The sequence below is a fragment of the Plodia interpunctella genome, chromosome 28 (genome assembly GCF_027563975.2).
Source record: "Plodia interpunctella isolate USDA-ARS_2022_Savannah chromosome 28, ilPloInte3.2, whole genome shotgun sequence".
Taxonomy (NCBI): Eukaryota; Metazoa; Arthropoda; class Insecta; order Lepidoptera; family Pyralidae; genus Plodia; species Plodia interpunctella.
In genome coordinates, this window is record NC_071321.1 from 977727 (window position 1) to 992556 (window position 14830).

At 40.0% G+C, this 14830-nt stretch overlaps 1 protein-coding gene across 1 annotated transcript in view; it reads left to right on the plus strand.

The window, feature by feature from the left end:
- The window catches only part of CdGAPr (Cd GTPase activating protein-related), a 32918-nt gene that overhangs the window by 15617 nt on the left and 2471 nt on the right, over positions 1–14830 (plus strand). The window contains exons 14-25 of the mRNA XM_053765874.1: positions 242–392; positions 815–913; positions 1899–1987; positions 3113–3242; positions 3652–3712; positions 5131–5255; positions 6660–6778; positions 8334–8472; positions 9384–9487; positions 10871–11008; positions 11704–11778; positions 12633–14603. Coding sequence (XP_053621849.1) covers positions 242–392; positions 815–913; positions 1899–1987; positions 3113–3242; positions 3652–3712; positions 5131–5255; positions 6660–6778; positions 8334–8472; positions 9384–9487; positions 10871–11008; positions 11704–11778; positions 12633–14603 — 3201 coding nt within the window. The remainder of the gene's footprint in view (positions 1–241; positions 393–814; positions 914–1898; positions 1988–3112; positions 3243–3651; positions 3713–5130; positions 5256–6659; positions 6779–8333; positions 8473–9383; positions 9488–10870; positions 11009–11703; positions 11779–12632; positions 14604–14830) is intronic.

Sequence of the window (14830 nt, forward strand, 5' to 3'; positions counted from 1 at the left end):
GTGTTTTTAGTAAACGCCACCGTGGATCCATGAAACTGCACAAGCTGTGACATAAATTTACGGGAAAAGTCTTATATCATTATCATTGTAGGCAGGTGTCGTATAAACCACTATGTATCACAAAAAATTTTTAATCCTAATTGATTAACGCCCTCGACTACGTCTCAGGCTTAACATGTCACCTCTCGTTGAAATCCGTTATTTTCGTGCCTCGGTAAACAACGTGGTAATTTTGTGTCAGGACCCTATCGTACCTGATGCGCCACCTCCGCCGGATATCGCTGCTGGGCGCGCAGACCGGCATGACGGCGCGCAACATGGCGATCGTGTGGGCTCCCAACCTGCTGCGCTCGCCCGCGCCTGCGCACGCGCTGCAGGGGGTCGCCGTGCAGGTGAGGTGCGCGGGGCTGCGGCCGCCGGGTGGGGCTACATGACGGCGCGCAACATGGCGATCGTGTGGGCTCCCAACCTGCTGCGCTCGCCCGCGCCTGCGCACGCGCTGCAGGGGGTCGCCGTGCAGGTGAGGTGCGCGGGGCTGCGGCCGCCGGGTGGGGCTACATGACGGCGCGCAACATGGCGATCGTGTGGGCTCCCAACCTGCTGCGCTCGCCCGCGCCTGCGCACGCGCTGCAGGGGGTCGCCGTGCAGGTGAGGTGCGCGGGGCTGCGGCCGCCGGGTGGGGCTACATGACGGCGCGCAACATGGCGATTGTAGCGCACGTGCTGCAGTGTGTGGGGGGGGGGGGATTCCCACGGGAGCGACGAAGTTAATGCTATATAAAAAAAAAGTGTGTAACCATTGTAAATGTCGACAGGCGGTGGTGACGGAGTTCCTGATATGTTACGCCGAGGAGCTGTTCGCTGAGGAGCAGGGGGCGGAGTCCGGGGACTCCGGGCCTAGTTCACTGGACCACGTGAGTTTGTCTGTTATTTTAATACGTTTAAACTAAAATAAACACAAAAATGAAAGTCGATGTGTAAAGTGTGTGGATTTCCACAACGGCTTACTATTTTACTGACTACGATAAAAGCTTGTGTCAAAAATTTAATTTTTGTAAAGTACTTATACAGCATAAATGTTTAATTATGCAAAAAAAATTTAAGGCTTAATATTAAAGACCCTATTAATACATGTGAGTAATCAAAATTTAATATTATCGTTTATGCCCAAAGTTATTTAGGTTTGCGTTCATCCCAAATCAATCAATGAATTTATGGACGTAGTTTGAAACTTCAATTATTCCAATTCATAGTTTATCGTGTTGTCGCTCTCGCGTGCAATGACCCCGGCAATAAATAAATAAAAAAGAATTGCCAGTGAATTTATCACTGAAAATCGACTTTTTATGTTTTGACTATGCACATGATCAGCCTACCCTTATCCCACTTTAGGTGTGGTGGGTACAGCATATCAGTCTCCTCCACTTCTCCCTGTCTGATGTTAACCGATCTGTTACTTCCTTTTCAGCCATAATCTGCCTGATGCACTCAATCCACCTCTTCTTCGGTCTGCCCCTACTTCTTTTCCCATTCAATTTCAAATCCATAACCTTTCTTACAATATTATTTTCCTCCCTTCTCATAACGTGACCATACCATCCAAGCCTATTACTTTCCAATTTTGCTTGAGACTTCCTCTAGTCTATTACTATCCAATGTTCCTATGATTGGTGCTGACTTGAGACTTCCTCTCACGTATTCGTTCCTTGTCTTATCCATGTCCTTGTCAATCCACACATCCATCGAAGCATCCTCATCTCCGCAACATGCAGTCGCCTTTCATCCGTCACCATGTGGCCCAACATTCTGAACCATACTAAACAACATGACTATGTAATATGTATGTTGAATGTTATGACTATAATTAAAAATGTATGGTGTACAAATCTTACATTTCAGGAGCAGTGTGAGGCTGTGGAGCTCCGCGGCCACGACTCCGGCCGCAGACCCAAGAGTCTACCTCTCAACCCGCCGACCAAATTGCTAAGGTATGTAATCTTTGTATCTTTATGCACTACTCCCTAAAACACAGGTTACTTCCTAGCTTAGGGAGCTGGGAATCATTCACACTCCAAAGTTATACAAACTTCAATTTTGAAATAATATTTGTGATCATTGATCCACCGGCGAGAAAAAGTGCCCGTGGTTCACCTAGGTGGATCGCCGACAAGAAAAACTACCCGTGGTTCACCTAGGTGGATCGCCGACAAGAAAAACTACCCGTGGTTCACCTAGGTGGATCGCCGACAAGAAAAACTACCCGTGGTTCACCTAGGTGGATCACCGACAAGAAAAACTACCCGTGGTTCACCTAGGTGGATCGCCGACAAGAAAAACTACCCGTGGTTCACCTAGGTGGATCACCGACAAGAAAAACTACCCGTGGTTCACCTAGGTGGATCACCGACAAGAAAAACTACCCGTGGTTCACCTAGGTGGATCACCGACAAGAAAAACTACCCGTGGTTCACCTAGGTGGATCGCCGACAAGAAAAACTACCCGTGGTTCAATAGGTGGATCGCTGACAAGAAAAAGTGCCCCTGGTTCACTTAGGTAAGTGAGGTGGACTGCTAGCACGAAAAGGTGCCCGAGGTTCATCTTAGTGAACTTAGCAGGTGGACGACGATCATACTAGAATGGTTTTGTTAAGTTTTCGTGTCACACAATGTTTTTCAAACAAATTTTCAAAAATCATTGAGATGAAAAAATCCAGGAATCGAATCCATGCGCTCTTACCAACTGAGCTATCGATATAAAGCCGGTGCGGCCGAATTGACGAAAATTTCTTAAGTTTTACGACGTCAGGTATTTTCATTATTAATTTTTGAAGTTAAATCTTCTTTAGCGGCGTTGTGCAATTTTGTGACGGGTAAAAAAATGTTAAGCGTGGGTTTGCATTTCACTTCTTACTCTTCGAATCGATTCGAAGTGAGACGCAGCGAACCAATCACATTGCGGTGTGGTTGCCGGCGCGTCACAATGGCGCAGTGTGATGTCCGTCTCACTCTCACTCGAATGTGAGAAGTGAAATGAAAATTCGCCTTCTGATTTAAAATTCAGTAGACGACAACCCGTTTTTTTTCTCGTGTATCATCATATATCCCCCCCTCAGCCTGGAGGAGGCGCGCCGCCGCGGACGCCCGCCCACCGTCCTCCCCGCCAGCCCGCCGCCGCCCGCCGCCGCCCGCGCATACGACACGCAGCTGCGACCCACTGGAGACCTGAGGCCTAAGTATATTGAGGTCCGTATGCCTATGTTTATGTTTAGATGTTTACGTTTTGTAATTGGGTAATTTTTGTAATTGGACGTTTTGGATATTTGTAAAATTGTACTTTTCTTATAATCGTACATATCACTCCTGAACGTTTCGTCTCTGTGCTAAATTTAATATTGTACAATTTCTAGAATTCTTGATGTAACTTCACTCCTCACACTTACATTTAGACGAAAATCTTTTAATTGCCATACAAATATTTTCTCTTTATAATACTATCATGTATGAATGTATGTATATCAAAATATGCATAATGTACAATAAAATAAATAAATATATACAAACATTTTTAAGATTAGAAAACACTTTTGAGAATAATTACAAACATTTTTGTTTTTTGTATATATATATATATATAATTTTTAAATATTTGCAGGTTGGATCGGGACCTAACAATCTGCCTCAATATCACACCGTACTAGATCTACCATTGTCAGGTGAGGTCATATTTGATGGCTTTCTCTCAAAAATTATTGTGTGACCATCGGGAACAAATATCTTTACTGTTAATTATCAAACTCTATAGAAGGAAAGAGAGAGAGAGAGAGAGAGAGAAAATATTTCATATCATTTCACGACAAAAATACAAATACGTATCTATATAAATTGCAAATTGGTCTTCTCTCAGCATGATGTCGTGGCTTGAAACCACGACGCTGGTCTTCCGCGGATGCCATAAAAAAAATAAAAAAACATAAACACAAACAATATACTTAATTAAAATGGGGACGATACAAAACTAATTATAATGCACAATTTTAATGCTATTAAAAATTCAAAAATATCTTTATATTATTACAATGTTAAAAATGTAGACTTAGGTTTGTGCTGATACGATAATGATTTTTGAACTCCTAAAATATATATAGAGGAATTGTACGACGCTAATGACATGGCATTACGCTAGTTGACATTTTTTTAATTTTTTGTTTTGATGACTATTCCAAGGCCCTTATATTATTAGAAACACCAGTGACAAAAAAAATACTGTATTAATGAAAATACTTTCAAAGATGTGACAAAAATAAAATCACACATTTTTCGACACGTCCGAACGCTCCGTACTGTATGAGTGACGTCACAACGTGCGAAAATGCCCGCTAAGAAAGCTATGTTTGTTCGACAGCTACATTAAATATTACGTTTACGGTGATCACTTCTTAATAAAAGTTGATGCAAAATTTTTGTTTTTTATGATGGTTAAGTTTGTTTTTATGTAATGTCATACTTTTTTAAAATGTACTTTCCGACCAACTTTAAATCTTCGTATTTAGATCCAGCTGCATTGTTACAGTCTATGAATTATCATAATGATACTAAATATATCTATTTTATGTAGTTTATATATATTTATTACAATTCTCTGACCTTGAATTCACTGAACTAGATTTATATAATTTGTCTGCTATTTCGATTCGAAAAGAAGAAGTGTCTACACGCTGGTGTGATTGTTTTAAATAGCTATAACATGTCCCACTGCTGGGCAAAAGCCTCCCCACTCACTTTCCATGCATGCCTGTCTCTGGTGATTTCTATCCATGCAGAAAAACTGGGTTTATGAAGAAAAAGTTCTACTGTGTCACATTGCTGAGATTGTAGACATAAATAAAAATATATACACACGGAAAAATTATAGTGTGACTAGATGTTGCCCGGGGCTTCGCTCCCGTGGGAATTTCGAGATAAAATATAGCCTATAGCAATCTTGGATAATGTACCTTTATAACGGTGAAAGAATTTTTGAAATAGGTTCGGTAGTTTAGGAGATTACCCGCCTCAAACATACAAACTTACAAATGCTTACCTCTTTATAATATTGGTATAGATTTATTAGAATTAAATAAATATATTTCAGGCGCCAAACGTGCGTTGAAACGATCGCCGTCAGGTTGGCGAGGGTTGTTCTCCCGCAACAAGCTGCAGCGCCCGCGCACCTGCCGTCCACCCTCACCCACGGAGTTGCCCCTCACCCCCGCTATGGTGAGTAATCACTATACTACATGGTATAATACAAAGTAGCACTTCACTTCTGTCTGTTTCTAACTTTTCTTTCAAACGATGCAAATCATTGCATTAAACAAATAAGGTGAAAATGTTATACTAATCGTAACTAATATTATAAATGTGAAAGGAAGTTTGTTTGTTTGTTACTTCTTCACGCTGTATCTACTCGACCAATGATCTTGAAATTTTGCATTCATGTAGTTTGAAGTATGGAAAATGGGGCTATCGTTACATACCTTTTACTGATAATATGTGCATAGTCAAAACATAAAAAATCGAAATCCAAAATTTATCAAAAAGAATCTATAAATAAATAAATAAATATATTAGGACAAATCACACAGATTGAGCTAGCCCCAAAGTAAGTTCGAGACTTGTGTTATGGTTTACTAACTCAACGATACTATATTTTATAACAAATACATATATAGATAAACATCCAAGACCCGGGCCAATCAGAAAAAGATCATTTTCCATCATGACCCGACCGGGGATCGAACCCGGGACCTGTCGGTTCAGAGGCAAGCACTTTACCACTGCACCACCGAGGTCGTCAAATCTATATCTATAAAATATATTAATTTGTTATAATTCTTAAGAGTGTGCCAGCTGACTACTACGCTTCATAGCAAAGGTAGGCTCAGGGCAGCGGTTCGCACAAAGTCGAATTTCATTGATAAATTCTGGCAATTCTTTTTTATTTATCTATTTTTCGCCTATGCCGGGGTCATTGCACGCGAGAGCGAGAGGACACGATAAACTATGAATTGGAATATTTGGAGTTTCAAACTACATCCGTAAATTCATTGATATTTTGGGATAAATGCAATAGTGGTGAAAATTACAGAAAGTTTTCGTCACTTTGAAAGTTTACAGCAATGTTTCGAGAAATATTCGCGAAAACTTCCAAAGTTACGGTGATTTTGGAAGTTTTCATAATCGTTTATTTTGTTTACAATAACATCGACGAGGGTTTTAAATGGCATCAAGCGAATGCATTACAAATGTAAGAGTACGTATTTGTCGAAGACATTGGTATTATAATTTCAGAAATTTTGTGTAATAAAGTTTTAATGTTTGTATTGTTAGTAACAAAAAAAGACCATAAAAGCTACAGACGATAAAATTATACAATAATAAAATAAAAATGCCGTGTTCCTTAAGGCCTATATGCATATAAATATAGTAAAAAATATTATTTGAAAACTTCCAAGGTTGCCGGCAGTTTCGGAAGTTTCCAGGAAACTTTCCATGGATTAGGAAATATTTCTGACAATTAACGCAAACCTCAACAACGTTCAATGGGGTTCATTAATATTGAGCCTTAAATTTTTTTGGCGTAATTTAAAATGTATGGTGTGTATCGTATAATATGAGCAGCGGCCGCCGCCGCCGCCGCCGCTGCGCCCGGCGCGGTCGTGCGACTCACTGGGCTCGGAGCCCGACGCGCCGCCGCCGCGCGCGCGCGCAGCTCCGGCTCCTCTCAAACACCACACCAGGTAACATATACACCACACCAGGTTACATATACACCACACCAGGTTACATATACACCACACCAGGTAACATATACACCACACCAGGTAACATATACACCACACCAGGTAACATATACACCACACCAGGTAACATATACACCACACCAGGTAACATATACACCACACCAGGTTACATATACACCACACCAGGTAACATATACACCACACCAGGTAACATATACACCACACCAGGTAACATATACACCACACCAGGTAACATATACTTCATAGTCGGACTGCCTTAGTCTTGCCTGTCGCTCGGTATGTGCTATGAAACACAATTTAAACCTTAAATACATACGGCCTATGTATTGTTTTGCTATCACACTGCATATTTAGACCGTCGAAATTTAAAAACTGGGTTTTTTTTTTCTTTTGGATCATCATCAAGTGTGTTATTGCTAAGAAATCATCACCGTAAACGTAATATTTAATGTAGCTGTCGAACAAACATAGCTTTCTTTCTGCAAACGTTTTAACTCTTAGTCATTTAGTGTGGAGCGTTTGAACGACTCAAAAAATGTGTGATTTTATTTTTGTCATGTTTTTGAAAGCATTGTCAATTTAAAATAAATTTATTATTTTAAGGGAATGTATTTATAAATTACTAGATGTTGCCCGGAACTTCGCTTTCGTGGGAATTTTAAAATAAAATGTGGCCTATAGCAATCTTGGATAATGTATCCATCCTTTTCTAATGGTGAAAGAATTTTTGAAATCGGTTCGGTTGTTTCGGATATTATATGCCTCAAACATACAAACTCATAATCGCTTACCTCTTTATAATAATAGTATAGATAATATGGACTGTTGGTCTGAAATAAACACTTTTTTTTGTCATTATCACAGTAATGATAAGAATTGGTGTAATGGTTAAGACGCCCACTTGTGGATCGAAAGATCTCAAGTTCGTATCCTACTCGTGCTATATGAGTTTGTATACTAATACCAATCTGACTCATATATAGTAGTTTTCATAGACCACCACTTGCTTCCGGTGAAGGAAAACATCGTGAGGAAACCTGCACACTGGTGGACAGTTTAGTTCACTAGTGTGTAGGCGACTACCTGCCACTAGATGGCGGTGGGGAGTTGTAAAAGTCACGTCAGATACCTTTAGGCGACTTGAATAAAATCTGACACCAGTGTTAGCAATAATACACTCGATATGACGATGTCAGTAATTTTTTCACTATATTATTATAAAAGGACTTCCAAATAGGCGTCGAAACATAAATTGGTCAAGTATCCCATTCTCATCATAGAAGGGGAAAGATGTTTGGCCACCTTATACGACACGACAACTTTATGAAATATCTGATTGAAGGAAAAATCGAAGCAAGAAGAGGAAAAGAATCTTCAACCTCTCAAAGATTCTAGATGAAATAAAAGAGAAAGCAGAACTCGTGTCGTATAGGGAGGTGAAATCAATGGCTGAGGACAGAATTAGATGGAAAGTGCTCCACCGACAAGAACAATGTTCTTAAATTAATTGATTCATTGATCATTGTGACAGATCAGCATCGTGCGACTCCTACTTCGAGCCATGGCAAGCGGAGCTGGCGGACATGAGATTGAGACTGTCTCCGCAGGAGAGGGACTTGCACATGTTCAGCGAGGAGGACGACACCCACCTGCAGTATGTGGAACAACAGGTCAGTCTCTATATGCTAGTAATTTGTGTGCTTTGTGTGCAATTTCAAGTTTTGTGTGAGAAAAGTGCCTGTGAGTGAAGGTTTTGCAGCGGGAGTCACAGGTTGTGACGCACGACCGCCATCGCAGGGAAGATTTTCGCGCCATGCTAGGTGTTGGGTGGTTCGCAGAGCGTTTCGACTGCTGCGGATTACAATTTTTCAAATTTTAACAAAGACAAGAATGAGTTTTACTATATGACTTTACATTACTCTGTACCGTAGTAATGTCAATATTATGAATGATTGATTTTGAACGCTCTGCGAACACCCGCAGCGCCGGCCCGCCGACCGCACGCCGCAGACGGTGTCATGTCGGAGGTTTGTATATATGCATACAATCGAAAACGCACCGTTTGCGCGTTCTAGGCTTGTCAGCTTCTGTTGTGAGTTGACCGTAGCGCCATCTGTTCGTAGTGTCGTGAATCTTCTACGTGGCTGGTGTAGTCCGCTTTTTGCGTCAGCGACGTTGTGTATGTGGCGTGATAGGTGTCGCTAAACCGCTGGACCGATTTTAATGTTTGATATGAATGTAGTTCAAAGACCCCCAATGAAATATCTTTTTTCAGAAATCTACCCTCAAATGAATACAATGTGCAGTGAAAATTCCCAATCCAACTAATATTATAAATGCGAATGTAAGTTTGTACGTTTGTTACCTTTTCACGTATTATCTACGGGACCGATTGTTATAATCCTAATGCGAAGGTAAGTTTGTTACCTCTTCACGCTCCATCTACTCAACCAATCTTCCTGAAGTTTGAAGTTTTGAACAAAGATATAGGGTACCTTTAATCTCGGAAAATTAACGCGGACGAAGCTGCAGGCAAATGCCAGTTTATTATATATATATATATATATTGTTCAATATACAGGACTCGTTGTGTTCGACCCCGCCGGAGTCCGGGTTGTGTTCAGTAGAGGCCAGCCCGAGGAGGAATCAGGATGAGCTCGACAATGATCAGGAACTGTTAGAGAGGTGCGTCCTATGTTTACTTATCTTTTATGTTTTGTACATTTAACCTTTTTATTTATACATATTTATTTTTATATATAATTTTTGTGACACATGGTTTTTTTTTATATACGGTGTAACATTACCTCCGACATTGCCGAAACCTACGTAATCTCCCCATTAATATGAACATTTTTCCTCGAGAAACCGTGCCTGGGAAGTCGGTAGTTTCCGAGATAATGAGGTTCAAAGTTGAATTGATTTTTTTTTTTGCATATTTCTCTAATTTATCATGTAACCGTAATTTCATCCAAAAAAACGTCCTTAATATTTTAAAGAATTCCCTATCAAAACAAACGCTAAAGTTTAAAACATGTAAGGAATAGTGCTTTTACTACAGCGATACACGCGCACAAACTCACGGCTCACAGCTGATTCGCGAGCCGAGGTCATTGACACGATGCCGCGCGATGTTCGCTGTACACTGATTTTTATTGACGACCTCGGTGGCGCAGTGGTACAGTGCTTGCCTCTGAACCGAGAGGTCCCGGGTTCGAGCCCCGGTCGGGTCATGATGGAAAATTATCTTTTTCTGATTGGCCCGGGTCTTGGATGTTTATCTATATATGTATATATTATAAAATATAGTATCGTTGAGTTAGTATCCCATAACACAAGTCGCGAACTTACTTTGGGGCTAGCTCAATCTGTGTGATTTGTCCTACTTAGTGTATTTATTTATATTGTTTATTATTATATTTTTATATTGAATTCCTTTATTATTTTTCCCAGTCAAATTTTTACTCTGCATTAACTTTAATTAGGGCATGCAAACCTAACGGCTATTTTGACGACCTCGGTGACGCAGTGGTAAAGTGCTTGCCTCTGAACCGAGAGGTCCCGGTTTCGAAGCCCGGTCACATTATGGAAAAACATCTTTTTCTGATTGGCCCGTGTCTTGGATGTTTATCTATATATGTATATGTTATAAAATATAGTATCGTTGAGTTAGTATCCCATAACACAAGTCTCGAACCTACTTTGGGGCTAGCTCAATCTGTGTGATTTATTATTATTGTTTTGCCTTTTTTTGGAATTCGCGGCACTAAGTCCGGTCCATTGAGAGGCTTGCGTGGGGATACAGATCCAACACCATTTACCATTATTATTTGTATCTCAAGAGTTTCACGTCCCGTAGCGCGGTCCTTTGAGGCTTGCATGGGGACATGGGTCCAACATGTAGAGGCCTTGTGAGATGTTTTATCTAGAATGGTGTGGGGCGCAATCCAAAGCGTGGTCGCAAACAATTTTTAAAAAGTGCAGGACATTGGAATGTGTGGGGGCAATTATTATTATTACCTATGATGTCGGGGGTAGTTTGACGACACTGAGTGGTGTGGTCGGCAGCCGGCGCCGGGCGCGCCAGTGGGAGCTGTCGTCGCTGCGCTACATCGACGGGGAGTCGCCGCGCGCGCGCGCTGCGCCCGAGAAGCGGCCCTGCCAGCCGCGCGTCTGCAGCCCCGCGCGCGCTGACGTCGCCAAGCGGTCAGTGGACAACAAATAATGCATCTTACGGAAATTACTACTTTTCAAAAATGACGACTTTTAAATAATGATGACTTTCCAAAATGACAACTTATAAAAAATTACAACTTTTCAAAAATGACAACATCTCAAAAATGACAACTTTTTAAAAACGACGACTTTTTAAAAATGATAACTATCTAAAATGACAACTTTTCAAAATGACAACTTATCAAAAATGACAACTTTTCAAAAATGACAACATCTCAAAAATGACGTTTCAAAAATGACAACTTTTTAAAAATGACAACTACAAAAATGACAACTAAAAAATTACAATTTTCGAAATTAAAAAGTTTTAAAAAATTGCAACTTTTCAAAAAAGACAACTTTTTTAATATGACGACTTTTAAAAATGACAACTTTCAAGAAGTATCTCTTCAATCATCTTTCCAACGTGTAAAACTTCCAATAATTACTACATTAAAGTTTGCTGAACCTTGGCCTCTGACGCTCAACGGCTGTGGAAGCAACCGGGAAAACACTCAGATGAGAAAGATATACATACGAGTATATCTCTTTAACACTCATTATTTGTGTATCCATTAATTCATAGCTATACATGATCTTGAAGTTTCGAAATTCGTGGCTCTGTCCACCCCGTAAGGAATTAACACATGATTAAATCAGTATCAATTAATTCCAATTCATTCCAGACTGTGCAAGGACAGAGATAGTCCAAAGTCTTCGACTTCCGACTTCCAAACTTCACCTGGAAATGTCAAAATGAGGTGAGCATACGTCAAACTCTGTCTTGTCTGTCTGTCCTACTAATATTATGAATGCGAAAGTTTGTGAGAATATATGTGTGTATGTCAACTACTCTTTCACGCAAAATCTACTGGACGGATTGTCGTGAAATTTGGTGCACTCGTAGAATATAACCTGGAATAACACATGGGTACTTTTCATCCCGAAATTCCCACGGGAGCGAAGCCCCGGGACGCAGCTAGTTATTCATAAATTTGAATAGCAAAAATATTCTTGTCTTTGGTGAAATTTTAAGAAGGGTTGAACTAAATGCTCAAAAATTCACCCATTAGATTATGGCATAACATATTTATTCTAAAATATGTTTTAACTCCGTGATCTCGAGTGGCCATACCTCTTAAAAATAGATTCAATTTTTTCATAACATTTTTTTCATACCGTATGGATGTTTCTTTCTGCATTTATCACATTTGAATGCTTGTGATGTTGTAGCTTGACCATTTTAAAAAAGAAATGCATACATAGCAATTGTCATTTACGCCATTTAAAATCACGCTGTCATCATCAACAAAATTCTTTGTCAGGATAAATCAACGTACATTTTCAACAGTAAAACTGTGGATGATGATGTCCTTTTAAAAATACGTAATACAAACAAATACAAATATTACTTACCATAATGCGAATGTAACTCCGTCTTCAAATCAAAATCTGTCATATTGCAAACCTGTCATTTTGCTAATCTGTCTATTTACCATTTGTGACAAATTACTAATACCTGACAATTTGCAAATCTGTCATGTTTGCATTCTGACGTTGTCCGCCCAAACCATTTCATCCATAGAGCTTAATAGCGCTTCTCCCGGCTTTTCAGAGAGCGTAACTCCCCGCGAAAGACTAAAAACCCGTCGCGATACAGCGGCATGCATCACCCAATCACGATAGACGATAATAACGTCACAATCAGCTCCCGACTCAGTTGGCACGGCAAAGATAACCATTCAACTCTGATCAAAGTTGATTGGCCCATTGAGAACACCTCTGCTAGTAATCTAACAACAAGCACCATAAACTCTAGTCCTATAACGCCTGTAACACCCGTGTACGACCCTTTAGAGAGCGATTCTGAGTTTAGTGAACACAACAAACACACAATAACTATAAAAAGTGCTGATTGTAACAATTGCGGTGAAGAAAAATGTTTAAAATGTGAATTGAAAGCGACTGATTATGGAAATGTCGCTACTGACAATCTGGCTGAGTTACACGATAGTTTAGAACATAGTCCTGTACATTCTACAGATATTAGCTATCAGAATCTAAATAGACTATCGGCTGTATCTACCTCGTCTAATTCGGAACATAATTCTGATAAAAAGAAAGAGGTCAACTATGAGAATTGTGATCTTAAAGTAATGACGTCATCGCATGAAAGTTCATCCAGCTACACTAACAGCCTGCCAAAGCTTGACGAATATGAAAGCTACAACTTCTCTAGGCCTAACTATATCAATTTGCAATCATCTAGCACTTCAAAAAGCTCGCCTGGTAGCCCATTGAAAAGCCCGTTGAAATCTACCATTAGTATCACTTTTAGGTCTCCGAGTAAAACTAAAACGCCAGATTATGAACCCATAGACAATATTGACACGCCGACTAATGATAGAGATTCTGTATACGAAGATATAGATTTGGAGAAAAACCTATCGATAGTCGAAGAAGCGCAAGTACCTGAAACCGATGCGAGTTTGCCAACACAACAGGCGTGCCAACCTGAAGATTTCGCTGAAGATCTAATTATATTGGAAACACCAACAGAACAAACGAAATTTGATGATAATGTAGATGTTTACAGTCAAGTTAAATTCTTCAAAAAGAGCATAGAGGAAGTCAATGCTATGATTCTCGAGACTCCAGAGAAGGATGAAAGGCACTACGAGAATTTAGCTCTTGTTGAAGCGAGACAAGAATTTGACAATATCAACGTCGAAGCCTTAAAAATTTGCGATAAAGGCTTGGAAATAAATCAAGTCGACAATGAATTGATTAAAACTGAAAAAGACAATGGGAATATTATTAAAGCTAAAGTATCTAATTTGAACGTTAGAGAGCTAGCGATTAGATTTGAAAGTCCCACAGAACAGAAAGGACCGTTTACGTTTGAAAAATTCAAGGCTGAAATTAAATACCCCAGCTTGGAGAGGAAAGAGGAAGACAAGATTGAAAAGAAAGAGATGAAACTACCGCCACCAGTCTCTCCGAAAACGTATAAGTTGTCTAAAAATTCATGCAACGCGCGATCGTTAGACGAAAACGCGTTTGTAAAGGAATTCGGTTCGGAGAAAAACTATATAGACAGACGGAAAAGTTTAGAAGTGAGAGATGTTAAGAGACAATCCAAATTTCTGCCAGATTTAAATTTGAACACGGAAGAGAATGAACAAAAAGCTAGTGTAACTCCAACGACCGAAAACAAACTGTGTTTGATACAACGCCCTACCGACATCAAAAACCTAATACCATTCGACACGGACAAGAAATTGAGTAGAGAACGGATTGAGAAATACAAAGAGGAACGGAGGAATTTCCTGAGGGAGAAATACAGCAGTCAGTCTTTTAGGAGTAACCCAGAGCAATTGACGAGGATAAAGATTAAGAAAGACGTGGAAGAGTGTGACCGATTGCAGGAGGAGTTGCCTAAATTTGAGAGGAGGAATACGGTAGATCTTGGACAGAGAATGAGATTCTCCTTAGCCAGGTCCAGCCATAATTTGGACACGATTCAATCGCCGACCAGTCCGGAGTGTGGGGAGAGCAGTAAGAATAGGAAAAGAGAGTTTGATAGGTGAGTTATTATACTTTTTCATTGTATATTTGTTCTAACATACATTTAATAGTAGCGGTCTTCTTCACCTACGGTTTGGAAGTCGGCAGTAAACTTAGTTTAAAGTTTGTTGTCGTTAATCTCCGCGTGTTCCCTGTTGTATTCGGGGATATGACGCCCCGAACTCACGTCTATAATTTAAATCTTAAGATAATAAATAATTGGCTGTAAATTTTCAATTGGCTTTT